The sequence below is a fragment of the Stegostoma tigrinum genome, chromosome 35 (genome assembly GCF_030684315.1).
Source record: "Stegostoma tigrinum isolate sSteTig4 chromosome 35, sSteTig4.hap1, whole genome shotgun sequence".
In the NCBI taxonomy this organism is placed as follows: domain Eukaryota; kingdom Metazoa; phylum Chordata; class Chondrichthyes; order Orectolobiformes; family Stegostomatidae; genus Stegostoma; species Stegostoma tigrinum.
Window position 1 is genome coordinate 17,011,244 of NC_081388.1, and position 27,734 is coordinate 17,038,977.

General features: G+C 40.2%; 2 protein-coding genes across 5 annotated transcripts in view; one reads left to right on the forward strand and one right to left on the reverse strand.

The window, feature by feature from the left end:
• Nucleotides 1-4,091, reverse strand: part of LOC125447465 (protein Hook homolog 3-like) — a 49,878-nt gene extending 45,787 nt beyond the window's left edge. The window contains exon 1 of the mRNA XM_048521830.2: nt 3,871-4,091. Coding sequence (XP_048377787.1) covers nt 3,871-3,915 — 45 coding nt within the window. The 5' untranslated portion in view covers nt 3,916-4,091. The remainder of the gene's footprint in view (nt 1-3,870) is intronic.
• Nucleotides 4,092-4,250: 159 nt separating this feature from the next.
• LOC125447469 (trichohyalin-like) lies at nt 4,251-25,243 on the forward strand. 4 transcript variants are annotated; one of them, XM_048521836.2, is made up of 5 exons: nt 4,251-4,558; nt 13,922-13,985; nt 15,902-15,964; nt 16,872-16,934; nt 22,168-25,243. In XM_048521836.2, exons 2-5 carry the CDS (start codon nt 13,946-13,948, stop codon nt 22,899-22,901), a joined length of 900 nt encoding a protein of 299 aa, XP_048377793.1. In that variant the 5' UTR covers nt 4,251-4,558; nt 13,922-13,945; the 3' UTR covers nt 22,902-25,243. The 4 variants fall into 4 exon arrangements, with proteins under 4 accessions (XP_048377793.1, XP_048377794.1, XP_048377795.1 ...); XM_048521837.2 differs by lacking the exon at nt 15,902-15,964 and having other exon boundaries at nt 4,253-4,558; XM_048521838.2 differs by lacking the exons at nt 13,922-13,985; nt 15,902-15,964 and having other exon boundaries at nt 4,254-4,558.
• Nucleotides 25,244-27,734: the final 2,491 nt, after the last annotated feature.

Consider the following 27,734-nt stretch of genomic DNA (forward strand, 5'->3'; position numbering starts at 1 on the left):
CTCTGTCAAGGTTCTTTTGCATTTGTTTACTGGTTTGGACAGCGTGTCAACAATTGTTCTATATTGAGCAGACAGTTTTTTTTCGATTCAAATTAAAAACAATAGTAGCCACATCTGTAACAACTACTGTTTCTCCTCCACATAAAATGGACGTGGAGACTTAAAAGATGCTGACTGAGTTGTTCCATTACCTTTTTACGTGCACTAAAACAACATAAGACATAGGAATAGCAGCAGGCCATTCTGTCAACTGAGCCCACTCCAACACTCAATATGTTCATTGTTGATTTGATTGTGGCCTAACTCCTCTTTCCTATTTGGCCCCATTCAACTTTGCCTCCCTGTTTCAAAATAAATCTGTCTAACTTAGCCCTAAAAATATTAGATGACCCAACCTTCACAGCTCACTGAGGAAGAGAATTCCAAATAGAAATGACATTCTCAGAAGAAATTCTTTATCATCTTTGTTTTAAATGGGACAACCCTTATTTTCAAACTGTTCCCACTAGTTCTCGATTCCCCCACGAAGGGAAACATTTTCTCAGCATCCACCCCAGTGCCTCCCAAACTCACTCCCACCACGACCACATTTTGCATTTGAAAATTATCACATCACTTCAATGAAAACTGAGAGAGCAAAGGCCTAACAGAATGGGGGCACAGCTGTTGTAACTTGCTTCAAGCTCCAAAACAGCCATCACTGCCTCAGACTTCATGAATCCAAAGTTTTAGTTTGTGATTCAACTTGGGGTCCTGCCACCTACTTTGGAAAATCCCAATCTATTGTGACAAGCCACTCCAGAATCTTCTAGGTTTCAATGCTATGACCTCTCATTCCTGCAACTTATCAGTATACTCAGACCTAAGTTAAACAAACAAACAACAGATGACAGATCTTCAACCAACCTCAATTGAATAGTTATAGCACTCAATGTAAATATAACCATGCCAATTTATTATGGTCATTTGGTGACTTTTCTAAAAAGGATCTCAGTCTTAACCATGAATTTCATGGTTTAGTCATAAAATTGTTGTGGTTTTAAAAAGAAAATGTGTCTGTGTAGTACATTATTACAGGCCAATTGCATTATGATCAATTACTGGAGTGCAGTCAATTACCTGCAAAAATGAGAGATAAATTGCATGTGGCAATATCACATAACAGTAGGGTACACTGACTGAAAGAAGAACACCATACTTCTCAAAGTGTGATCAGATTTTGAAGCTCCTTAGGCACAGGCAATTGGGGCCTTGTCAGACCAGTATTTCTGACAAGGTGGTACTCTCTCTATGTCAAACTGAAAGGTGAGAACCTGAGCTCACAGACTAGGCTGATGTGCAGTTTGAATCCAAAACCTAATTCAGAGGTAAAAGAACAACTAACAATGTGAAGCTGATACCTACCTCTCACAATACAAGCCATTCAGCCAAACTGATCTAGGTCAGTGTTTTTGCACTGCACAAGGTTCCTCCCCCATATTTTCTCACAATAAACACCTTCTATTCCGTTCACCTTTAAGTACTTATTCAACTACTTCTTAAATACATGCAGGCCATTTGCCTCATCTATTCAATGTGGTAGCAAGCTTATAGATGTTTTTACTTCTTTATCTATCTTTTCCACAAAGCAACATTCTGTGGTGCAGCCTTCCACAAATATGATAAGACAAAACAACCAGTTATTTTCTGTATGGTGTTGGTTGGTGAAGGAATATAAGCTAAACTCACTCTGGTTCCTCCTTTAATTCAAAGTCATTTTTAATATTCAATTAAATCAGACCAGGTGATTGAAAGCCTTGGTTTACTATTTCACCCAAAGGCTTACATCTATGATGATGCAACACAGCAACGGTAACAGCCTGACTTGTCAGCCCAGGTCATGCTCGAGAATAACCGCAATTACCACAGTAACTTTTGCCTCCAAGTGCACAGTGGAGGTTCCCTTAACTAGAATGCTCAACACCAGGATTTACTTCAAACTTAAATGTATTATGAAGTTCAATTTCAATTACAGAATTTAAAATCTACACTGCTCCAACACTTTCAAAAGCTCACGTTTCAATCATGCAATAGTCAAACTGCCTGCTTTAAACAAAATCAAATGCCTTATGTACCAAGCAAACTACTTAGTTATAAAATCAGACATCATCACAACCAGGAAGAGGTAGCTCTGGCATGCCAAAACCTATATTGTCTCAATCTTGCACACTAACTGAACTTTTTAAAAATCGCTCCTCTTTTACAATAAAGTATTTCATATTTATTAAAGAAACATAAGAAATAAACTCATTTTTAAAAAAGTATATTTAGAACCAAACAAAATTTAACATATTACAGACGTTGATTATCAGAGAAAAACACGAAAGGGCAATGTTACAATTTTCCAGGTATGAGAAGTTTTTCTGAACTGAAACATAGGAAAGCTTACAGAAAGGCTGAAATCAGAAACAAATAAAGTTAGGAGTCGACTGAGGGGAAGACCACATGGACAGAAAAGGTTAAACAAAAACTTTATAGCAGAGTTGGGGGTAAGATGTAGGTGGTGGCAGGATCGTGTTGGAAGCAGGGCAATTGACAGAAACTGATTAATTCGATGCAGAAGATTTTCACAGACGACTGGTGGCTCCTGTCTTCAGGGAAAGAGGGTGAAGGTTGAGCCCTGACGTATTGAGAATTCTCAACTGATGGAAAAAAAGAGGTATTTCCTAAGCCCAGATGCAAGGAGGTATTATGAAGAGCAGGGAAAAACTGCAAGGAACATCATCGGGAGAAGAATAATCCAGGTAGCTGAGAGTCGACAGACTTATAACAGATTGGAAAACATTCTATCCCCAAAAATAAACTGGAGCTCACATGGATATATAATAATAGGATCATTACAGTACAGAAAGAGGCCATTCAACTTTTCATGTCAGCACCAGCTGAATAAACCAGCTGCCTATTCTCAGCCCACTTTCCAGCCCTTAGTGCGTAAGGCTTGCAAGTTACAGCTCTTCAGGTACAGATCCAGGTTAGTTGTCAATAAAATGAGGGTATTGCCTCAACCACCAAACTGGGCAACAAATTTCAGACACCTGCCATAGTGTGGGTGATAAAAGCTTTTTCTTATGTCCCCTATAATCCTTCTAACTATACTTTTCTTGCTCTACTCGCCTTGCTGCTTTAACTATTCACACAAAATCAAGGTTGACACTCCCAGTGGAGCAACGAGGATATCTTGCATTATCTGAGGTGCCTTCTTTCAGATCTTACAGTAAACCCAGACCCCATCAGGAGGTCACTAAGCATTGCAAGGCTGCTAACTTGAGGAATTAATCTCGACATCCTGGTCAGCAGTAATCCCTCAATCAACATCACTTTATAAAAAGAATTGCTATCATCTGTGTCATGACCACATTTGTTGTTTCTGGGGGCTTGCTGCACGTAAATTGTTTCTGCTAACAGTGACTGCTCTTCAGTGAAGTGCTTCATTGGCCATAAAACGTTTCGTGACATCCAGAGGTTGTGACAGGTGCTATGCAAATGCAATTTTTGGCTTTCCTCATCGATTTGGGCCCTTGCCCTACTCTCCCTCAGTCTCTCCATTTTTTTTGCCACTTTTTAAGGTCATATGCAACTTGCTGTTGGTTTTCACCCAAATCTCTCTGGGTCTCGTAATCCAACTCTTGTCCCTTTAAAACCGTTCCACTTGCGATGTCTTCGGGCTCCGCAGGAGACGGGATAGCACCTGAAAAAATATGAGCTTTCCTCCTTATTTCTGGGCTCCCACTTGAAGCGTTAGCTCTGTGAGTTATTGCAGTGTGTAGAGGGCAGATTGTGGGGAAGGGTGGAGGGGGCGGGAAGGACAAGGGGTGCAGCTGAGAATCTCACCCATAGTAAGAGGCTGTCGCAGAGCTCAGCTTTGTTCAAACTCATCCTTTTTTCTTTCGGGTAACGAGCAGGACTTAACGACAACGACAACGACAACGCCACCTCCACCGCCACCGGCTCCTCGTTGCCAGCTCACTCCCTCCCCCTCTCGTTTCGCTTTCTTACAATCCGTCCCGCTCCGCCACAGGCTTCCGTACCAACAGCCAACCCACCAACCGAAGTGCGCTTGCGCCCTCTTCCCGCGATTCTCTCCTCCCTGCACCCCCAAATGCGACAGCCCCGCCCCCTTGCCAGTGCGCCCGCGCTAATCTGCCACCTTAACGCCGCCCCAGCCCTAAAGACCTGTTCCCGGTGCGCATGCACCCACCCAACAACAGGGCGCCTCGCTCAGGCGTCTGCGTCAGCCGTAAGACGACACGCTAATGCGCTTGCGCAGTTGTGGCCCTTCTTCACCACCCCCCCACCCCCACTTTTGCGCCTATCTTTCGCTTTTAGTTGTCCGCGCTGATCGCCTGCTACTAATTTCTGAGGTAATGGAGGTAAATGGAAAGGCCTGAACGGCTCTGAACCTCAGAACGACCGAAATAACTTGTAGTTTTAGTTTTTAATTAGAGCGAAACATACTTCCTTTTATGTTTGAGGGTTATGGCGGGGGGAATGGAGGTAGTTTAACCCCAGAACGAGACAGGTAAGATGCTTCTAGAAAGTTCTGTTTATTATTATTCTCTCCTTTATAACCATAGTACATATGTTTCAACGCATTCAAGGGCGAAATGGTTGTTTCATTCTGCGTTCTTGCTTAACGCTTGTGCCTCCATTTTGTAATGTTTTATTAGAACAATTTACTCCCTCTTGTTAATTTCAGTGTCCAGTTTACCATTTGCTTTTAAAAGGAGCATTTTTTTTTGTTTATTCTTTGTCTACAGTACAAACTGTCGGGCTGCAATCTGAGGAAGGGTAACGTAACTGTATTGTTGCCGCCCCTCCCTTTTTTCCTACCTTTTCCACTTACAAAATATTTAATAAAAACCGAAAGAACTGCGGGTGCTGTAAATCAGGAACAAAAACAGAAGTAACAAGGTGCAGAGCTGGTGCAGTGCAGGCCGAGCAGGAAGGCTGACGTTTCGGCCCTAGATCCTTCTTCAGAACTTTAATGTTTTTGATCCAAAATATTTAATCTTACCGATCACCAACCCCGTGTCCCATGTATGCATTCCTTTGTATGTTTGAGTTTAATATACGTAAGTCTGTTGGCACTTCTTTGGTCTCTCCTAAGTGATCTCTTTATCAGCATGTCATTAATTGTTTGAAAGATCAAGAGGAAATTGGTGTAAAATGTATCAGGTATTTAGCTATAGTATGTATAAGACTGATCAGGATTTGGCGTACTCTTTCAGGGAGGTTTAGCAGTGACAACTTTGGAATCATTTAAGAAATGGCTGCATACTATGAGTGATTTGAGGGTCTTTCTGAATGGTTTTCCTTCAACTTCCTTTTTTATCTTTCTAGGATTAATGGTGAGAATATAACATCTGTAATATTTTCAATCACTGATCCATTCATTAGCAATATATATAGCTGTTGCCTTCTGACTGAAAAGAAACAACATATATGTTTGGTGATAATGGGAACTGCAGATGCTGGAGAATCCAAGATAAAGTGTGGAGCTGGATGAACACAACAGGCCAAGCAGCATCTCAGGAGCACAAAAGCTGACGTTTCGGGCCTAGACTCTTCATCAGAGAGGGGGATGCGGTGAGGGTTCTGGAATAAATAGGGAGAGAGGGGGAGGCGGACCGAAGATGGAGAGAAAAGAAGATAGGTGGGGAGGGGATAGGTCAGTCCAGGGAAGACAGACAGGTCAAGTCTTAGGTGGTGGGGTCGGATTGTAGATGGCGGAAGTGTCGGAGGATGATGCGTTGTATCCCGAGGTTGGTGGGGTGGTGTGTGAGAATGAGGGGGATCCTCTTTGGGCGGTTGTGGCAGGGACGGGGTGTGAGAGATGTGTTGCGGGAAATGCGGGAGACGCGGTCAAGGGTGTTCTCGACCACTGTGGGGGCAAAGCTGCGGTCTTTGAAGAACTTGGACATCTGGGATGTGCGGGAGTGGAATGCCTTATCGTGGGAGCAGATGTGGCGGAGGTGGAGGAATTGGGAATAGGGGATGGAATTTTTGCAGGAGGGTGGGTGGGGGGAGGTGTATTCTAGGTAGCTGTGGGAGTCGGTGGGCTTGAAATGGACATCAGTTACAAGCTGGTTGCCTGAGATGGAGACTGAGGGGTCCAGGAAGGTGAGGGATGTGCTGGAGATGGCCCAGGTGAACTGAAAGTTGGGGTGGACAGTGTTGGTGAAGTGGATGAACTGTTCGAGCTCCTCTGGGGAGCAAGAGGCGGCGCCGATACAGTCATCAATGTAACAGAGGAAGAGGTGGGGTTTAGGGCCTGTGTCGGTGCGGAAGAGGGACTGTTCCACATAACTGACAAAGAGGCAGGCATAGCTGGGGCCCATGCGGGTGCCTGTGGCCACCCCCTTTGTCTGTAGGAAGTGGGATTGTGCTATTACAATTCTATGATTCTGTGTATTGGCAACTGCTGTTGTCACTTATGGAATATTCATATCAAACAAACCTTTTTGAGTGATGTAATCAATGAAAAGATTAGAGGGCCAGTGAAGTTGGGTTGAATTGAGAAATAAGAAAGGGATGATCTCCTTATTGGGATTGGACTATAGACTGTGCCCAAGCACGCACGCACGCACACTGGTCAGTGGAAAAATGAAGCACAAATTTGTAAAGTTACCTGTAAGAATAATAGGGTGGTAATGGTAGGGTATTTTAAAATTTTCTAAACAAAGACTGGGACTGCCCTAGTGTTAAGGGATCAGATGGAGAAGAATTTAATTACGTACAATAAAATTTTCTTGTCCTTACGTGGATGTACCCACTACAGAAGGAGCAAAACTTGACCTACTCTTGGAAAATAAGACAGAGCAATTGACTAAAGTGTCAGTGGGGGAGCACTTTGGGGCAAGTGATCATAACTATTTTGAAACTAACAGAATTACGGAAAAGGATAGACCTGATCAAAAAGTCAGAATCCCAAATTGGTGGAAGGCAAATTTAGGTGGTATTCAGCAAGAGCTCCCAAACGTTGGGGGAATATATTTGCAGGTAAAGAGAACCTTAAAAATAAGATAACAAGAGTCCAGGGACAGTATCCCCCTGTTAGGATGAAGAGAAAGGTGGTTAGATGTAAGGAATGCTGGAGGCTAGAGAATTGAGGTCCTGGTCAAGAAAATAAAGGAAACATATGTTAGGTATAGACATCAGGGAATGAGTAAATCTGTAGAGGAATATAAGGGTATTAGGAGTATACTTAAGAGGGAAATCAGGAGGAAAAAAACAAGGATGTAGCGTTGGCAAATGGGGTTAAGGAGAATACATTAAGGACAAAAGAGAAACTAGGGAGACAGTAGGACCCCTTAAAGATCAGGAAGGCCACTGATGTGTGGGACTGCAGGAGATGGCGGGGGCAGACGGGGTGGTGGGAGATACTAAACGTGTGTTTTGCATCAGTGTTTACTGTGGAGAAGGATATGGAAGCTGGAGAACTTGGGGAAATAAATAGTGATATCATGAAAAGTCCAAATTACAGAAGAGTGGTGCTGGACATCTTAAAATGCATAAAGGTGGATAAATTACCCGGACCTGATTTAGGTGTATCCTAGAACATGGTGGGAAGCTAGCAAAGTGATTGCTGGGTCACTTGCTGAGATATTTGCATCATTGATTGCAATGGGTGAGGTGCTGAAAGACTGGATGTTGGCTAATGCTGCTAAATGAGAAGCCTGACATCAGTGGTGGGTAAGTTTTTAGAGGTGATTCGGAGGCACAGGATTTACATGTATTTGGAAAGATAAGGACTGATTAGGGAAAGTCAACATAGCTTTGTGCAATGGAAATCGTGTCTCACTAGCTTGATTGAGTTTTTTGAAGAAGTGACAGAAGGGATTGATGAGGGCAGAGTGGCGGCCGTTGTCTCTGTGGCGGCCGTTGTCTCTGTGGCGGCCGTTGTCTCTGTGGCGGCCGTTGTCTCTGTGGCGGCCGTTGTCTCTGTGGCGGCCGTTGTCTCTGTGGCGGCCGTTGTCTCTGTGGCGGCCGTTGTCTCTGTGGCGGCCGTTGTCTCTGTGGCGGCCGTTGTCTCTGTGGCGGCCGTTGTCTCTGTGGCGGCCGTTGTCTCTGTGGCGGCCGTTGTCTCTGTGGCGGCCGTTGTCTCTGTGGACCTAGGTGTTCAACAAGGTTCTGCATGGTGGACTGGTTAATGAGGTTATATCAGGTGGAATAAAGGGTGAACTAGCCATTTGGATACAAAGTGTAGAGCCGGATGAACACAGCAGGCCAAGCAGCACTTTAGGAGCACAAAAGCTGATGTTTCGGGCCTAGAGCCTTCATCAGAACGGTCTAGGCCCGAAACGCCAGCTTCTGTGCTCCTAAGATTCTACTTGGCCTGCTGTGTTCATCCGGCTCTACACTTTGTTATCTCAGATTCTCCAGCATCTGCAGTTCCCATGATCTCATCTTATTTGGATACAAAATTGGCTAGAAAGTAGGAGTCAGAGGGATGGAGGGATGCATGGATGCATTTTGGACTGGAGGCCTGTGATCTGCGGTGTACCACAGGGATCAGTGCTGAGTCCACTGCTTTTTATCATCTGTATGAATGATATGGATGCGAATATAGGAGGTACGGTTAGTAAATTTGCAGATGACACCAAATAATGGTGTAGTGGCCAGTTACCTAAGTACAAGAGGACCTTGATGTGATGGGCTGACGCGTGGCAATTGGAATTTAATTTAAATGCAAAGTGCTACATTTTGATAGGACAAATTAGGGCAGGACTTACATACTTGTATACTTAATGGTAAGGTCCTTAGGAGCACAAAAGCTGAACGAATGATTCTTGGAGTGCAAGTTCACAGTTACTTGAGAATTGACTCCCAGGTAGACAGGATTGTGAAGAAAGCATTTGGTAAGCTTGCCTTTATTGATCATTGCATTGAGTATTAGAGTTGGGAGGTCATGTTTCAGCTGTACAGAACAATGGTTAGGTCAGTTTTGGAATAGTGTTCAATTCTGGTATCCTTGCCGCAGGAAGGAAGTTGTTAAATTTGAAAGTTCAGAAAAGATTGACCAGGATGTTAGATGACAAGGTGTAGAGCTGGATGAACACAGCAGGCCAAGCAGCACCAGAGGAGCAGGAAAGCTGACGTTTCGGGCCTCAACCCTTCTTCAGAGAGCTGCTTGGCCTTCTGTGTTCATCCAGCTCTACACCTTGTTAACTCAGTGCTTAAATCAATTTTTTCCTATTACGTGGTGGGCATTGAAAAAAGACTTGGTTTATTGATTTTATTGTTGTCACGTATCGAGATGCAGTGAAAAGCGTGTTTTATGTGCTACACGGATTGTACCGTACAAAGTGCATCAGGATAGCAGAACAGAGTGCAGAATAGTGTTACAGCCACAGAGAAGGTGCGGAGAGAGATGAGAATTAAAATTTGAGGTCTGTTGGAAAGTTTGATAACAGTGGGGAAGAAGCTGTTTTTGAATCCGTTCATACATATATTAAAACATTTATATCTGTTGCCGGATGGAAGAAGATGAAAGAAACTGTAACCAGATTAGGAGAGGTCTTTGATTTTGTTGGTTACTTTCCCAAGGAAGTGGGTAATATAGATGGAGTCAATGGATGGAATTGCATTTGTATTGTAATTTTCACAACTTCTGGATATTCCAGAGCACTTCATAATCTGGGAAGTGCAGCTGCTATTGTCAGAAACACAACAAGTATTTTGACATTACAAGCTACCACAACATGGAATTCTGCTTATTTGAAGAATGATCAGGACATTGAAGAGAGTGCTCCTGTTTTATTTGAAATATTACTAGGGTTCTGTATGCCCATTTTAGAGGCTAGACTCAACTTCAGTTTTGCGTCTTGTTGGAAAGCTGGCACTTTGGATAGTGCAGTACTTCTCAGTCTGCACTGAAATGTGTCAGCCGGGTTTTCTGTGCTCAAGTCTTGCAGGGGGACTTAAAGCCATAACTTCTTGACTTCCAAGGGAGGAGTACTACCATTTGAACTAGCTGCATGCTAACCAATTATTTTATTGGCGCAAGAATCTGAATAGAAGCTGACAGTACCCTTGGGGCATCTACTGGCTAGCTAACTGCCTGTTAACCATACGGTTTTTGTGACTTTTAATCAACTTAATCAAAAGTGTAACATGGGTCTGACTTGCCTTGAGTAATGCCATTGGGTGGGCCACAAGTAATCTGACAACAAAAGATACATATGCACTTTGGTTGTATGCTAAACCTCTTGGTTTGTCCCAGAATTGAATCAATCTTATTTTATCGTTTTAAAAAAAATCACTTAATACTTCTGACTTGGATTCACAAACTCCACTGCATTTCCTTGTTAATGATAATTGCCAAATTTCTGCTGTTATCCTCAGTGTGAGTACCTGTAGATCTCGTAGCCAGGATCAGTTGATGTAGCACCAATCAAAAATTAAAGTTGAGCTTGGTCATTTGTAATTCACAAATGTAGTGTTCACTAAGACAATTTTTGTAACATGTGAGCACCTAAAGTAAGACTTCATAATGCAGCAAGTGACGCTGAACACGCTCATCTATTTGGAGTTCCCATGCTGAATGGCCTATAGGGATTTTCAAAATTTTGTCCTCCTGTTGATGAAAGGACCTCAGTAAATAGCGCCATGTCATGTCTTGGACATGAATGGGAAATTGGGAGTTTAGATGTTTCATGAATCATGCTGGTCATATTTTCAGAGGTAATGGGCCTTCTGCATTGACAAGAAGTTTTTTCCTTTTGAAATTGTCTTAAAACGTTGTACAGAATTGGCAGACATCTCAGAAGTAGCCAAGAAATGGTGGGTGTTATAGGGGGTAGGAACTAATTGAGTCAAATGGTGAAACTGGAAGGATAAGGATGAAGAAGATTTATATAGTCATGAGGAGCATGGATAGGACAAAAAGCCAAGGTCTTTTTCCAATGGTGGTGGGAGTCCAAAACTAAAGGACATAGGTTTAAGATGAGGGGAGGAAAAGATTTTATAAAGGGCTTGAGGTGTGATGCTTTCATGCACAGCATGGTGCGTGTATGAAACAAACTGAGGAAGTGGTGAAGGTGAGTACAGTTACAATATTTTAAAATCCCTCTGGATCGGAATGTGAATAGGAGGAAATTAGCCAAATGTTGGCAACGGGGCTAGGTCAGATTAGAATGTTTGGTTGGCTCAGATAATTTCGATCAAAAGACCTGTTTTTGTGCTGTATGACTCTCAAACTCTCATTCTTAGAGATTTATTAAACATAGAAATGTGGGCCCTATTCAGTGATGGCACAGTTTAATAAAGTTACAATATTCATGACAGAACGAGAGTGTAAGGAGTTCTGTTTTCAGAATAGCTTTGTGCTTTTGTCACTTGATGTAGTTCTGCTTCATAGCCTTTGTGTAACTGTTATTGATAATAATGAGGCTGTTGGATTCTTTTTCCCTTTCACTGATTAATGTAGGGCACTAGCAATCTTGTGCTTTGAGACCTTGCAGAAGTTGCCGTGTGAGCTTGAAAGTGTACTAGACTACTTGACTACAGTGGCATTACAGCTGAGCACAGTATTGTCCTGACATTAAACCCATGTGTACATTTCGTATACGGTTGCAACACATTGAACAGGAACTCAATGTTCCATCAAAGTTCCAGGAACTTTGCCTGATGGCCTCTTTTCTCTGCCCCATGCCCAAAAAAAAGCTGTCAAACACTGACCACATTGTTGATCCTAGCAAGGTGAGGCTACTCAGTAAAGGTGGAAAGGAAACCTATGACTGAGTCTCTGTAGGATGCAGCATTGTGAAGGGACCACCTGGTAATTAGTTAAGCTACATATAGGACATGGTGGAACATAATTCTGTTTGAGGTCTTTGCTACTTTTTCAGTGCAGATCTCCACAGCATTTAATGCTGGTCCAGAGCTAGAAGTGCTGATATCCTGAAACATGATTCCTCCTAAACATTCCCAATTAAATAGTGTTTTTTCCTTTTATCCAAAGTGAACCTAGATAAATGTTAGCCTGTGAAAGATTTTTGAAAGTTTGAAATTAGTCAACTAATCAAATTAATCAAAAGTCTTATGTGGGTCTGGCTTGCATTGGAAAGCATCATCGGATGGCTCGTAATTAATATGCTTTGCCAGTCAAACATCACAGTTTGTCCTACATTTAAACCAATCTTACTAAAACAAAGTGAATCACTTAACCCTTCTGACTTCACTCCTGAATTCAACCATTATTCAATCAGTTTCCTTGTCAAATAATACTTTGCTCTGTGTACCAATTTAAAGTTTGCTTTAAAAATAATTTGACTTCATGGCCTTAAACAGAACCTGCATTGTGTCAGAGTAGTAAATTATGCATTATCATGGCTTCTCATTTACATGTTTCTTGGTAACATTGTAGAGTCATAGATGTCTAAAGCACAGGAATAGGACAGCGCAGCATGTTTCCAAATGTATCATGTCATCAAGCTTAACATCACTACCCTAAGCACCTCTGCTGCCTCTAGATTGTCCCAATATCATCTGCTGGATGAGATGACATTTCTTCCAACTAATTGTTGGTGAGACAAAAGCCATTGTCTTTCGTCCCTGCTTCAAATTCCATTCTGGAAACTACAAAGTCCACTTGGATGCTGTGGCATCTTCCCTGAGGCTGAACCCAACTGTTCACAACTTGAGTGTCCTGTTGGTTCCTGAAATGAACTTCTGACTGTGTGTTTTCTCCATTATGCATGTTGCTCACTTGCAATTCCTAACTTTTCCCTTCATCTGCTGAAATCCTCCTCCAGATATTTCTTACCTCTCAACCTGAGAGGTTAGCATCCCACCTTCTAGTCTCAATAAATTTGAAGTTATCTAAAACTTTGTCCTAACTCTCACTCTGTTCACCCATTGCCTGAGATCAGTGACCTCCACTGACTTCCAGTTAACCATTGTTTCAATTTTTAAATTCTCATCTTTGGTTTCAAATCTTTATCTTGCTTTGTTCTTCCATAGTACCTTCAGCTCTGAGGATTCAACATTCTGCCAATTCTGGCACCTTGAGAATTTCTGATTTTAATTGCTCTGTCATTGTTGGTCACACATTCGGCAGCTAAATTTCATCCCTAAAGCTCACTGCTCTACCTCCTTTTAAAAGACCACTCCTTAAAACCTACTTCCAAGTTTTGATCGTTGACCCCAAGATCTTTGCTATAGCTCAGTGTCAAATTTTGTTTAATAATTCTGCTGTGAACTGTATTTTTTAAAAGCAGTGTTTGTACAAGCTCTTAATGTTTTTTAAAATAAGAGTTTGCATTTACATGATGCCTTTCACAACTTCACTATCGTTTTAATTTTTTACCTCATCAACTTTCAAATAATCTCTATTTTAACTGTTCTCAGGAGAAAATTATTCTGGGTTTTCATCCAGAGGCATCAACCCGAGCAGGATTTCATAGCAATGTAGGATTGAACAGCAGAATCAGCCATTCAGCAATTTGAGCTAGCTCTGTCGCTTGATCAGATTATGACTGATCTGATAGTGGTCTTCACTTAGCTGACTGACAAACCCCACCAGCCAAAACCACCACTGCCACCCCGACTCTCTCTCTCTCTCTCTCTCTCTCTCTCTCTCTTTCTCTGTCACTTGCTCATGCAAATTCTCACACAGAAATGCATACCCTTTGAATTTCTTGCCTAACAAAAGTCTCTCAAACTTGTCTTTGAATTAAATCTGTCAATCAGTCTGCACTTCTTCCCTGGGATAGAAAATTGCACATCGTAACAACGTGTCAGAAAGAAATAGACACATTATTGTTTAAAAGAGAGTCCTCTTATTTTTAAATAATCTATTTTGTTGCAATTTAAAATGCTTTATTTTAGAGTAGAGACAATTACGATACAAGAGGTAATATTTCAGGGCTTTTCTTTGTAGAGACAGGATTATCCCTGAAGAACTATGAATGAACTGTCTTCGAATGGGCATCCTTTTCTTTGTGGTAAGACTTTAAAAATCTCTAACAACTGTGGACAGTATGTCTGTAGCTACTTATTTGAAATAATCAGTTCTACTTCAGTGCAATGTCTAACGTCTGTGAATTTCTCTGCAAATAAAAACAGGATCATCTGCAAATGCCAGCATTTCTAGGGTACTGTGCACACGATCCAAAAAAAATGCTGCTGTTGAGAGAATTTTTTATTATGTACTGATAGTGAACAAACAGAGGACAGTTCTTGGGATACTGGGATTACAGTGCATACTTTGCTTAGCACTTAAATTATAAAATACTTAGAGATTCACTAACCTGATGTTGGAAATGTTTGGTGTACACCAAACCTTATCTCGTGACCTTGACCAGATATCAGTGAAATAATTGAATTTTTAATTAACTTTTGGTAGCGCAAAACTGATTTTGGATTTGATTTTTTTCCAATTTAAAAATGAATCATTCTGTGAACATGTTTTGCAGTCTTTATATTTGAGGAATAAAATATAAGAATTTAGACTTTCTGTTCCAGATTTATATTCATTCTATTTAGGAAAGGAATTTGTATTATTCTGTACTTACAGGAATTTTGCCTCTTTCAAGAAATTGTCCCAGAATCTCTCAGAGCAGGAAGATGCTCTGTTCAAGGGCTATGCTGAAATAGCTGATCTTAAAGTTGCTGCATTTATTCCTAGAAGCCAGAGTTCCTACTCTGTGTTGCTGTGAGATGATGCCCTCTAGAAAATCTGTTGTATGTTTGGAGATTGAATGAGTCCAACATTGGGTTTACTGTGGTGCACTGTGCAGTCAGATCGCCTGCTGACACTTGTGAAATCTTATATGTGATGATAAGTGGCTGTTTAGGTGCTAGTGGAAAGATGTTACCTTTGCGACTTTAACTTATCAGGAATCATAGAATGGTTACAGCACAGAAGGGAGGACAGGACGTTCCAGCTGTTGATGCTTTGCTGGCTCCTGGAAAGGCAAATAAAGAACATTATGGAGAATGTCCAGGTCATCGTGTGACAGTGCTTTGAAAAGTAATTAATAGGAGTAAATTTTTTTAAAACTGCACAATATAGTCATGGGATCCTGCTAATGGAAGATACGTGGAAAACCAGGCAGCAGCCTTAAATTAAAAGGGAGTAAAAGTTTAAATGAGCTGCAGTTCACCTGCAGAGTTCTGAGATTGCTGCCTCAAATCCATACTGCAATCACTGGCTTTGGCATTGATTTTACTGACACCCTTACATAATTGTTAATACCAGTGTTAACTTTGACTTTATATATATATATATATATATATATATATATATAAAGTCAATGATAGAGGTACTAAATTTTATTCAGCCTTTGTTTCTTTTATTACGTTGTTGGTGCACAAAGCTTAAAAATAAATCTGGGTCATTGATACAGAGGAGAAGCATATGATTTAGAAGCAGGTATAGGCCACTTGACACCTCAAACCTGCTTTGCCATTCAGTAAGTTCATGCCTGATCTCACCTTCCTGTCTATCCCTGATAAAATTCACCTCTTTGCTAATCAAGAATTTTTATACTGTTTCCTTAAAAATATTCAAATACTCTTTTTTTTTTAAGAACTAGCTCCAAAGACACTCAACCTTATTTTTGAAGAGTGTCTCCCTGGTCCTAGGTTCTTCAACAAGAGAAAGCATCCTTTCTGCATCCAACCTATTAAGACTTAACAGCATCTTATATATGTTTTAATCAAAACACTTCTTGCCCTTCTAAACTCCGTTGGACACAAACCTAAACATGTCTGATGTTTCCTCATAAAACAACAACAAGAAAGATGCAGTACATGAAGTCGGGAGCAGTAGAAATTGACAGCTTATTGGAGAGAATGCTAAATTATACATGTGATTTTAAACTCTGTCCCCTCAATTTTCTCCCTCCCTTTCCTGTAGGTGCTGACTCATGCTGGGGTATGGCTCCACAAGTGCCTGTTGCTCTTCAGTGCTTCACCCAAGGTACAGAACACCAGACAGGGCATAATTGGGTTTAACTCTGATGCTTTCCCTACTGATTGTCTAGGCTCACAAAGAATTAGTAGTCTTTTGGGTGGAGTATTGGAGAACTACTAGCAACCCTAGAACCATACCCAGCAACAGCTGTGAAGTGAAGGGCAGGGGTAATATTTCCTTTTGAGAAAAGAACTGTCTGATTTTTGTTTTTGCAGGAAACACGAGTTTTGAGCTTTGGAAGAGCAACCATAATTCTCCATTTTCAAGTGGCTTTTTATAATAAGTTTTCAAATATTTTTAAAGTAGGAGATTCGCCATCAAGGACTATTTTTCAACTTGGTGACTACAAGAGTTGGAAACAAAATGATGAAAGATTTCTAGGAGCAGGAGTATGCAATTCAGTACCCTGAGCTTTTTCTGCCATTCTAGATTATGGCTGATCATCTACCTCAACAACATTTTCCTACTTTATCCCCATATCCATTGATGTTATTAATGTCTATAAGACCTTCCACTTGTTTCTATATTGCTTTCTGTTATCAGCTTACTAAAGCAGTGAGCTGATAACAGACATGTTGGTGGCTTCATCAGAACTGCTGCCTTGATAGGGTTTGTATTTGAGGCTGTTGAATTAATATGCAGAGTGAGTGCTAAATCTTTCAAACTTTTAATCCTTTGAAATTGGCCTTAGAATTTGCTTTAAGGCTAGATCTCTGATATTAACAATACCTGCTGGTGTAAGAAAGCAAAAGGACATTATTGATTGAGCCATGTCCTTGATAGTGAAACCTCTTCAGTGTGCCTTGCTGTATTGTTCACTTTTATGGCTGTATTGCTTCCTCAGAAATGGCAGCCACTTTTGTTGGGAATTTGACAATCACATTTTTAAAAAAGTCTTTTTGTATCTTTATAGATTGGGATCACCTCAGAAGAACTATGACTGAGCTGTCTTTAAAAGGTCTTCCACTTTCACATGGTAAGCTGTTTATATGTAAGTAATAGTTAAATTGCAAAGCCATCTATAATTTTTAAAATTAAGTTTTTTTTTAGTTTGTCATGATTGTGACACTTGGTACATTGATGAACAATACAACTAGTTTATTTTTGTGTTACAGCACAAAAGGAGGCCATTCAGCCATCTTGTCTGTGCCAACACTCCAGATAAACAATTCATTTTCTGCCATTTGCCTATCTTCTCCCTGTAACCCCATGTGCTCCCCTTTTCAGAGCAGTCTAATCCCTTTGAAATCTCCATTGAACATGCCTCCACTAAATTTTCGGGGAGTTGCACAACTTAATTGCTTATTGTGTGTAAATGTTTCTGCAGATACTCCAAAATTGTACCCTTTTGTTACCAGTTCTTTCATGAGTGGGCACAGTTTCTCCTTATTCACTCTGTGCAGAACTTTAATTACTTTGAATATATTTCTATCAGATCTCCTGTCAGCCTTCTGTTCCCCAAAGAAGAAGGGTCTGAACTTCTTCAGGCCGTTTTCATAATTGAAACTCCTCATTTATGGAACCACTCTTGTGAATATTTTCTTCTCTCCAGTACCTTGATATCCTTCCTAAAAAGCAGGAATCTGAACAGGACACCCCTTTCTTTTTAAATAGATGATTGTTCTTATTTGCTTCTGCAGCGGTGCTATAGCCCTTCTGAGCCTATTGTAAGTAAAATGCATAATATCTTCTACAATAACTGTAAACAGAAACTATAGAGACTGCCTGGCAATGAACTAAAAATCTAACCTCTGATGAGCATTTTGTACTTGTCCAGGTTGCTTCCTCTTCAAATCATGGATTCACCAAATGGGGCTCAATGGGTCTGTCAACTCTTGAACAGAACTCTCCAAACAGACCCACCCTTCTGTCTTTTCCCTATATCAGTACAGATTTTTTGTCTTGTTATATATCTGGCCCCTCCTTTTTAAGATACCTGGTAAAACCTACTTTTTTGTGTAAGCTTTTGGTCACTTATCCTAATATCTTATGTGACTCAGTATCAGATTTTGCCTTAATGCCTCTGAAGTGTGAGGGATATTTATTTTGTGTCATACCGCTTCATATTGTTTTAAATATTACTGCTGAATTTGCCTCTTATACTGGTTTCCTTGTCAAGATTGATGTTACCCAATTGACATAAAATAACATGCTGTTGCTCATTTTAAGCAATGTGCAGAAGATCAACTAGCTTATTTTTAGTAAGTTTTCTTAAGTTTAACAAATAAATTATGCACACCCAAGTACTTGGGGGGGGGGGGGAGGAGAATGTGTTCTTGATGGGTAGAATTGTTATTTTCAGATAAACAATATCTTTGTTTTAACTTCAGAATTACTTGGATTATAGAATAGATTGCCACTAACTTGTGGCAGAGTTTGGCCTCTCAGCTCAGAGCCAGTACGTTTTCTATGCTAGATTTGAAGAGTATCCTGGAGGATCAGTAAGAATGATCAGTATATCAGTTATCTCCAGTTGATACTGCTGACCGCAGAAGTTCCCATGTATGTTTGTATTGCTTACACTGACAAGCTTTAAGCATGCAGCCTTAGGACAGGCAGATCAATATTGTAAAAAGTATGTTAGTACTTTAATGTCCACTCAAGTTCTCAAACCTATATTGAGTTCACCTGTAAAGTTCTCAAACACTTTTGATTTCAGATTTAGCATGATGAGCAAATCAACCTTTGATGTATCCAGTTTTCTTTTTAACTGTTCTGTCTGTTTTTGGAATAACAGCTCACTTTAACTTTCTGCTTCTTGCTGGTCCTGGCAAAGAATATGAGTTGACCCAATATCAAATTTACTTCCTATTGCTCCAAAGCATCCTTCTTCGAAGAAAATGATTATTTGCAACTAACATTTTCAATCTGTCTCTAAGCTTGTTAAAATTTGCACTAGCTGAAAAGGTTTAACATAGTTTTCACTTACTTCCCATGTTACTCATAAAAGTATTAAACACTGGCTTTTCTCCTAGAAAATTACCACTTACAACACTTCATGTGACTAATAGCAAAGAGGCATGAAACCCTGTCTGGTTCCTTACTTTTTAAGTATTTCATTCTCTCTTTATCCCCTTCCAGTTTATTCCATTAGCTATGGGTCAAACACAGGTTTTCTCTGGTTTGAGAAGTGATTAATACACCAGATAATCCTTTTACTCACTTAAGATATTGGAGGAAACATTTAATTTAAATAGATTAATCAAATCCTGAAAGTAAATATAAATTGCAGCGTCTTTGTGTAAGTCTGCTGGTCAGCATAGTAAAGTACTGGAATAAGCCTCAAACGTTGAGCCTTTGGTAATGTTGTAGAACCTAGGAGTTCAGGGTGTACTGCTTTGAAGTTTGTGTCACAAGTAGACAGGATTATCAAGAAAGCATTTAGCATGGTTGCCTCATTACTCCAACTTTGAGTATAGGAGTTGGGATGTTGTCTTAAGGTTGTACAGGATGTTGGGGAGACCTCTTCTGGAGTACTGTGTTCAGTTCTGGTTGTCCTGTTAAAGGAAGATATTATTAAACTGGAAAGGGTTCAGAGAAGATTTACTAGGATGTTACTAGAAATGGTGCGTTTCAGTTAAAGAAATAGGTTGGGACCTTTTTCTCTGGAGCGTTAGAGATTGAGGGATGACCTTAAAGGTATACAAAGTCACGAGGGACTTAGTTAAGGTGAATAGCAAAGGTTATTTTCCATAGGGTGGGGAATTTCAAGACTATGGGGCATAGTTATAAGGTGAGAAGAGGAAGATTTTGAAAAGGACATGAAGGGCAACTTTTTCTTTTTCGGTGGTTAGTGTGTGGCATGAACTACCAGAGGAGGTAGTGGATGCAGGTACAGTTACAAAGTTTAAAAGACATTTGGATAAGTACATGAAGAGAACATTTGGTGGAATATGGGCCAAAATCAGGCAAGTGGGACTAGTTTAGTTTGAGAACATTCTTGATGTGGACTAGTTGGACCAAAGGGTCGCTTTCCATTCTGTATGACTTTGTTTGTCAGGAAAATAAAGGAAAAGCCAAGGGTTTGAAATCGGGGAATAAACAAAGGTATCACTTTAACTAAATGCATAGCATTGCTTCAGTTATTATCAGCACATTTTGCACCCCATACTCCATTCTAAAAACTGTTATATTTCTTTGTAAGTAGCCTGCCCAAATGAAGGGAGCGTGGAAAGGGAAATGACACCTTTGTGAATCAGTTGAACATCTGCTATAAGGACCTGGAATCTTTGGCAGAGAAGAGAAAGGTCTTCAATCTGACAGGTTTTTAGTGGATCTCGAAACATTCGTGTTTTGGTATATAAGGAACTTGGTTTCAGTATTTTGTGGCACAAATTGCCCTATAGTGCTTTGGCCATAAGCAAATTGAATCATTTTAAAAAAGTGAAGTATGAAGAGTGCAAGTAGTAATAGGCAAGCGATCATTCTTGAGTAAAAGATTAGTTTTAAAGCCAACGTTTTGGCCCCTTAAGTGTGATTTCTGACAGTGGAGTCTTGTCAATATCATTCCAACACATTGTCTTGATCTGGTTTTGCTCCTTGCATCTCCAATGGCTTACAGGGATATGATCTCTAATAGACCTGTGTCGTATCACTGAGTGTTGCATATTCCAACATAATGTGTTTGTTTTTTTATTTTTGAAAGCTTTTTTTGTCAGTTGTGAAGCAGAGCAAAAGCAAATTGAACTTCTGCCTGAGCACTAGACAATAATATCAAATTACTACAAATGATAGCAGCATGAAAATGTTAAAAATGGACGTCAGTTTGAGCAGCTTCTAAAAGTAATGTTAAACATTAATGTTTAAAGTGTAGATTCTGATTCATCAAAGCAAAAGAGTAAACGATGAAATCCAATAGCAAATGAAAAATTATGGCCATGGTAAAAAGTTTCTCCTTGCAGATTGAGTAGGTAAACCTGCAGGTATGAAGTTAGGATTGTTCAACAATAGAATTAAGGGAGTGTTCTGGAAAATAATGTTTCAACTGCAAAGGTGAAAACCAAGAATGCCTGACTAGAAACAGTAGTGGAGACAGGATAGCACTTAAAGGGGAAGTTGATGACCATTTTAAAAACAAATAAAAAAGGTTTGGGAAAAGTGAAGTGAAATTGGATCATCTGGCAAGCTGTTTGAGTGCTGGCACAGGTGTTTTAAACAAATTGGCTTTCCTTTTCCTTTAGTTCTAAATTTTGTACTTCCTTTTCTCGCATTCTATTTTGTTTTTTTGTTTTATAACACTGGCAGTTGCAGTTTCTACTTTGGCTTTGTCATATTTGTCAACTTGTTTGCAATGTAATTTCTTGAAGACATTATAAAAATAACTGTAATAAGTGATAGTTTCCCAGTAGAATGTCTCTTTCTTTCTCATCGTGACAAAATAAACCATTAAAAATGCCAGTTGATAAACTTCCAAAAAAATTGAATGGCAATCATTACTCACTCTAGCTGACTGAGGAGGCTGAATTGACGTCAATAGATAAATAGTCAAACTTGCTCAGAGAGAGTTATTTCAACTGTAAATGTGATAATTCAGCTTCTCATACCACTGGGCTCATTAACCATCTTTCGCCTGTGACCCTGATATTTGGACAAATTTCATTCAATGAATAGGAATTGAATATGGGGGAGAAAAATTATTCACTTTAACTGATTTTTGTCTGTTTTGCTATTTTTGCTCTATTTTAAAGGGTTTCTGCATCCCCATTGTCTCTACAATGACCTATTAGCTACAAGGGCAAGTTTATATCCCGTATTTGCTAATATTATCCTTGAGCAACCCGTTGTGAGATTTATTCAGATAACTTAATGATGACCTCCCCATAGGCGTATGCATCCATATTTTTTCCATATCCTCTTGAGTAAGCATCTAGCGCACCTCCTTTACCATATTCCAACACTGCCTTAGATAGAAATGGCAACTGGTGAAACTGTTGCTATGACCTTATTCTGCTAATTTATGATACTGACCTGCTTCACCTGCATATTGCAACTGCATCTTACCAGTGGAGTCCAGTCTTGCAAATGAGTGGCATTAATCTCTCATTAAATTTATTTAAAAAGCTACAGTTACACAATTTATTTTTTGAACCAACAATAAGTAGCAATACGCTATTATTTGAAAACATTACCGTAGAATATCAATGTTGGTCTCCAGTGTGGAACCATCACAGTTTTAAGTGCTCTTAGCTGTATTTGTCTGTCTTTTCAAGATCCAGTGATTGGAGAGCTGTTAGCTGAGAAACAGGCTGTGGACTTGAAGAAAGAAGAAAAACTAAGGAAGAATAGAGAAGCCATGAAAAAGCATCGTGAAGAAGAGACTGCAGAACAGAGGGAAGATAGACTGCGCAAAAACAGAGAAGCAATGAGAGTCCGCCGTCAAATGGAATCCGAGGAGCAGCGAGATGATAGACTGCGTAAGAACCGTGAGGCCATGAAACGGTTCCGTGAAAGAGAGTCTGAAGTGCAGAGGCGTGAACGATTGCGCAAAAACAGGGAATCCATAAAGAATCGGCGACAACAAGAATCACAGGAGCAGAGAGAAGAGAGACTGCGAAAAAATTGGGAATCAACCAAAGTTCGTCGGCAGGAAGAAACTGAGGAAGAGCGAGAGCAAAGGTTACGTAGGAACTGGGATGGAATTAAAAGGCGCCGTGAACAGGAAACTGATGAGCAGCGACAAAAACGGCTGCGTAAAAATTGGGAAGGAATCAAGAACCGGCGGCAGCAGAAAAACGAGAGTGATAAAGAAGATATGTTGTGCAGAATTTGGGAAGCAATGAGACAGTTTACCCAGCAGGAAATGCAAGAGGATAGAGACAAACAGTGTCACTTGCTTTTTGACAGGGGACTCGTAGAAGGAGCACAGGAAGGGAAGGATGAAAGGTTGCAGAACAGGGAGACACCAAGGTGCTGTTTCCAACAAGAAATGGAGCAAAGAAAATGAAGAGCGAGAGTATTGAAAACTGTGCTCCAGTGCCATGGTATATCCAGCACCTCTTAAAATTGAAGTCTTTGACCAATAATGCTTTCCTGTTTTAGTTCTTGAACATTTTATTCCATGGAACATATCATGTCATGCAGGTGGTGGATAAAACCATTTTAATTCACGATGGTCAGTGATTCACTAAACTCAAAAAAAAAATACCATGCTGGTTAAGTATGACAACATGGTGGTCACTGCACACATTAACACTGTAGGAACAATATATATTTTTCTTGGTCAGTTGCAATTGACTAATTCCTTTTCCAAAAAGGAATGCAGGAAATGTTTCAGTATATTGTACGTTACTGGTAATTATGTCCATCATAAACAATGTGGTTCCTTTCCTTTAAAATGCAAACGCGTTCACAAACAAGCCTTTGACGTTCTTGTGTAGACATTGATAATAACATGCAAAGGAAATCAAATACTCTGATTAAGGACCAGAAGCCTTTGCTCTAAAATATTGGTGATAAAATTTAATAAATTGTCAGCCCTCTTACGATTTTCAAAGTGACTCATTTAATTTGTATGGAATGGACTTGGAAGTTGTAACAATGGCTAGCTATGTTTCCCGCAAATAGGCTGTACTGAAAGCTCTACAATACTTGTTGCTAGCAGTTTTCTATTGTAAGATTTGTCTCTAAGTACGAAGTGTATGGTTTACCTGTTTTAATTTGGAGAGCCATTATCCCCATTTTTTAAAAAAAAATCACTGTATTCACAATGTCTTTTCATCAGGTAATATTTCTTGTTCAGCTGAAAAATCTGGTGAATGCTGAAGTCCTCTCCCAAGTATAAATTTTCAGTTTCGTTTTCCATGAAAGGAGAGGACAAACTGATTTTGTTGGGATTGTTTGTGGGGTGTGGAGGAAATTCTACACAGTATTTGCTCTTTTTTTGGGTAAATAACAATAGAGCTTTAATTCCATTTTTGACAAATCACTTAATTGTGTTCTGAAGTTTATCATTGATTCACATTATAGTGCTCATTGTAAGAAAATATTTGCCTGTTCCATAAGTTCTAGTGACATATTACACTTGAGATTAACATACTGAGGGAAAAAAAATCTTTATACGAGCACCTAACAATGTCCCAGATGTGCTTCTCAATCACAAATGATTTTTGAAATGTTGCTGTAATTATGTAGATATATGTGAAGTGAGTTTTTCGTCACAGATTCTATGAAGCACAAATAAATAACTATCTAGGTTAAGTTGTTTATAGTGGTGGTGGTTCAAGGAGAAATATTGTCTAGTATAGCTATTTCTTCAAAATATTTCGCATCATGAAGACCAAAGTGCAAGGGAGGGAGTAGTTGAGAGTCCAAAGTGGCAATAGAGTCAGAGGTAGTAGGAATTGCACATGCTGGACAATCTAAGATAACAAGGTGGAGACTTGGATGAACACAGCAGGAAATTTTCTGAAGAAGGGTCTAGGCCGGAAATGTTAGCTTTCCTCCTCCTCTGATTCTTCTTGGCCTGCTGTGTTCATCCAGCTCTACACCTTGTTATCTCTGGCAATAGAGTCACATTGGCCTACATTGCAGAAAAAGGTCCTTCGACCTACTGATCCGCTCTGGCCAAATCAAAACCGCGTAACTATTCTCATCCTATTTTTCATCAGTTGGTCCATAACCTTGTATGCCTTGGCATCACAAGCGTATGTGTAAATACTACCAACAAGTTGAGTGTTTTACCTCCTCCACCCTTATAAGAAGAGATTTCCAGATTCCCACCATCTTCTGTGTGCAAAAAAATTCTTCCTTTCATCCCTTTTAAGCCTCCTGGCCCTTATGTTAAATCTATGCTTCCTGATCATTGATCCAGCTGTCAAAGTGTCTACCTTATCTATGCTCCTCAATTTTATGCATTTGAATCATATCCCACTTCTGTCTTCTCTGCTGTAATGAAACAACCCCAGTCTATCCAATCTCTCTTCATAACTGAACTCTCCAGTCCAGGCAATGTCCTGATAAATCATATCCCTCCAGTGTTGTGAATGCCCAACTCTACACAATACTGTAGCCATGATCTAACCAACTCTTCTTACAGTTCCAGCATGACCTCTCTGTTCTTAAACTCTATTCCTCAGTTAATGATAGCAAGTATCCCATCTGCCTCCTTAACCATTTTAGTTAACTGCCCTGCTACGCTAAGGGACTGGTGAGTACATAAGCACCAAGAAGCAGAAGGACCTTGGTTTCTCAAGGTCCTAGTATTTGTCTTGTGTTCCCTTGCCTTGTTTGTCTTGCCCAAGTGTATAACCTTTAGGTTACCTGGATTAAAGATAACAAAGTGTGGGGCTGGATGAACACAGCAGGCCAAGCAGCATTTTAGGAGCACAAAAGCTAATGTTTCGGGCCTAGATGAAGGGTCTAGGCCCGAAACGTCAGCTTTTGTGCTCCTAAGATGCTGCTTGGCCTGCTGTGTTCATCCAGCCTCACACTTTGTTATCCTGGATTCTCCAGCATCTGCAGTTCCCATATCTCTTATCTGGATTAAATCCTCTTTGCCACTGATTCAACCAGCCTGTCTATATCCTCCTATAATTGTATGGCTGTCTTCCTTACTATTGCATTGTACATACTGAAGAGATTTGTGCTAGATACCTACTTTACATCTGGAAGGAATACAAGTGCCACTATGTGTGTGTATTATATAGATCATAAGAAAAAATAACGGGTAAAATTCTGCCCTGGATTTGCATTATTAATGACAACGAAACTCAATTAGCTGTCAATACATCCACTGAGATTGACAGCAACCAGTGTGATTTTCCAAAGTGCGCTGCTGAATTCTCCCCCCCCCCCCCCCCCCCGACAAAGGAGAAATCACTGACCTGACAAAACCTTTTACAGTGATGCATGTATTACACAACGGCTTAAAAATGTACCTTGTTGAACAAGACAGGGTTCTAACTTGATCTTTTAGATTAGATTCCCTGGAAACAGGCCCTTCGGCCCAACAAGTCCACATCGCCCCTTGAAGCATCCCACCCAGACCCCCACACCCCTGAACACTATGGACAATTTAGCATGGCCAATCCACCTAGCCTGCACATCTTTGGACTGTGGGAGGAAACCGGAGCACCCGGAGGAAACCCACGCAGACACGGGGAGAATGTGCAAACTCCACACAGACAGTTACCTGAGGTGGGAATTGAACCCGGGTCCCTGGTGCTGTGAGGCTGCAGTGCTAACCACTGAGCCACCGTGCCGCTCCTTCTACTGACAAACTCACTGCCCCTGAAAAAGCTGGGTTTTTTTCTCTATTTGTGAAATGTTTCCATCTCAATAATGCATGTTTTTGAGGTTCTGAATTTGTTCGTTCTTAATCTCTTATGTCTAATCACTTATTTTGCTTTGTAAAATTTTAATTGTAAGAGTAGAAAAATGATCGTACGTTTTGCTGCCCAATTTGCTGTATGAGAGAATGTGTCAGTGATGAATTGCTACTTCTGCTTGATGACTTCACTGTTGAAGAACCCTTGGAGATTCTGTGTACATTGGCAGATTCAGATTGTCTTTGGAAAATGGGAGTGCCTGCCATGATGTTCATTAGGCATTAGGGGAGTTTTTGTTGTTGAAGTGAGGGCCCTTATTTTCCCATTGATTCTGACTCTGAAATTGTGATTGTTTGTTTGTTTTAGAACAATTTTAGTTTGAGCTTAATACTAATCAGTCAGTACATCAGCTTGCTCAATTAGATTAGGTAAATTGTTCGTGTAAAGTAATCCTTTGTGCTTTTGTTTTGTATTAAAATTATGTACAACTGAATTTTGTGCATTAATCAGATTGAGATGTTTCAAATGACTGGTCTGGTGAAAAAGTGACAATATCTAACATGAAACAAACCTGTGCTGTACAGTTGACACTGTCCAAATTTGAGATAATAGCCCTCTTTTAAAAATAACAGGGTTCTGAATAAGCAATTTATTAACTTGATCCTGAAGCCTTGTGCTACACTGTCAGCCATGGGAAAGTTTTTGGCTTATGCTTCAACATAATACGTGTTGCCTAAAGTTTTCTGATTTTATTTAGTTTTCTTTATCTTTATTCTTTCACCAGATTGGGTGTTGCTGGGCTTTGAACTGAGTGGCTTGCTCAGCCATTTCAGAGGGGAGTTGATAGTTATCCACATTTGCTGTAAGAATTACTTGCAAACAAACATTAAATAGGAAACAGTAGAGCATTTTGGCCCTTAAGTCATAACTACCATTCTAATGATCATGGTTGATCTACCCCAGGCCTCGACTCTTTCAAACCAGCTCTCCTAACCCTCAGCGTCTCAATTCAAGCCTCCAGCCACGTCGTCTTTAAATACTTCCAGTGATCTAGCCTCCACAACTCTCTGGTGTAGAGAATTCCGAATATTCACCTCTTTCTGAAGAAAATCCTTTGCATTTCAGCTTTAAATGAGTGTCCCCTTTTTCTGTAACTGTCCCTAGTTTGAGATTACCCCTTTAGTGTGAACATCTTTTAAACCTCTAACCTGTCAGGCCCCCCCTCTCATGTTTCATTAAAATCACCCCTTCATTCTTAAGTGTAATGAATAAACCTTGTTTTGCTGAGTCAACCCCTTCATTCCCAGAGTAAGCCTAGTGAATTTCTTGAAGTGCCTCCAATGACAGTGTATCCTTTCTCAAATATGGAGACCACACCTATACAAGATGTTTCAGGTGCAGCCTCACCAACATCCTGCTCGGTTGTAACAAGGCTTCCCTATTTTTAAACTCCAACCTCCTAGCAATAAAGGCTGAAGCATGCCGATGAAGATTGGTGGAGTAGCAGATAG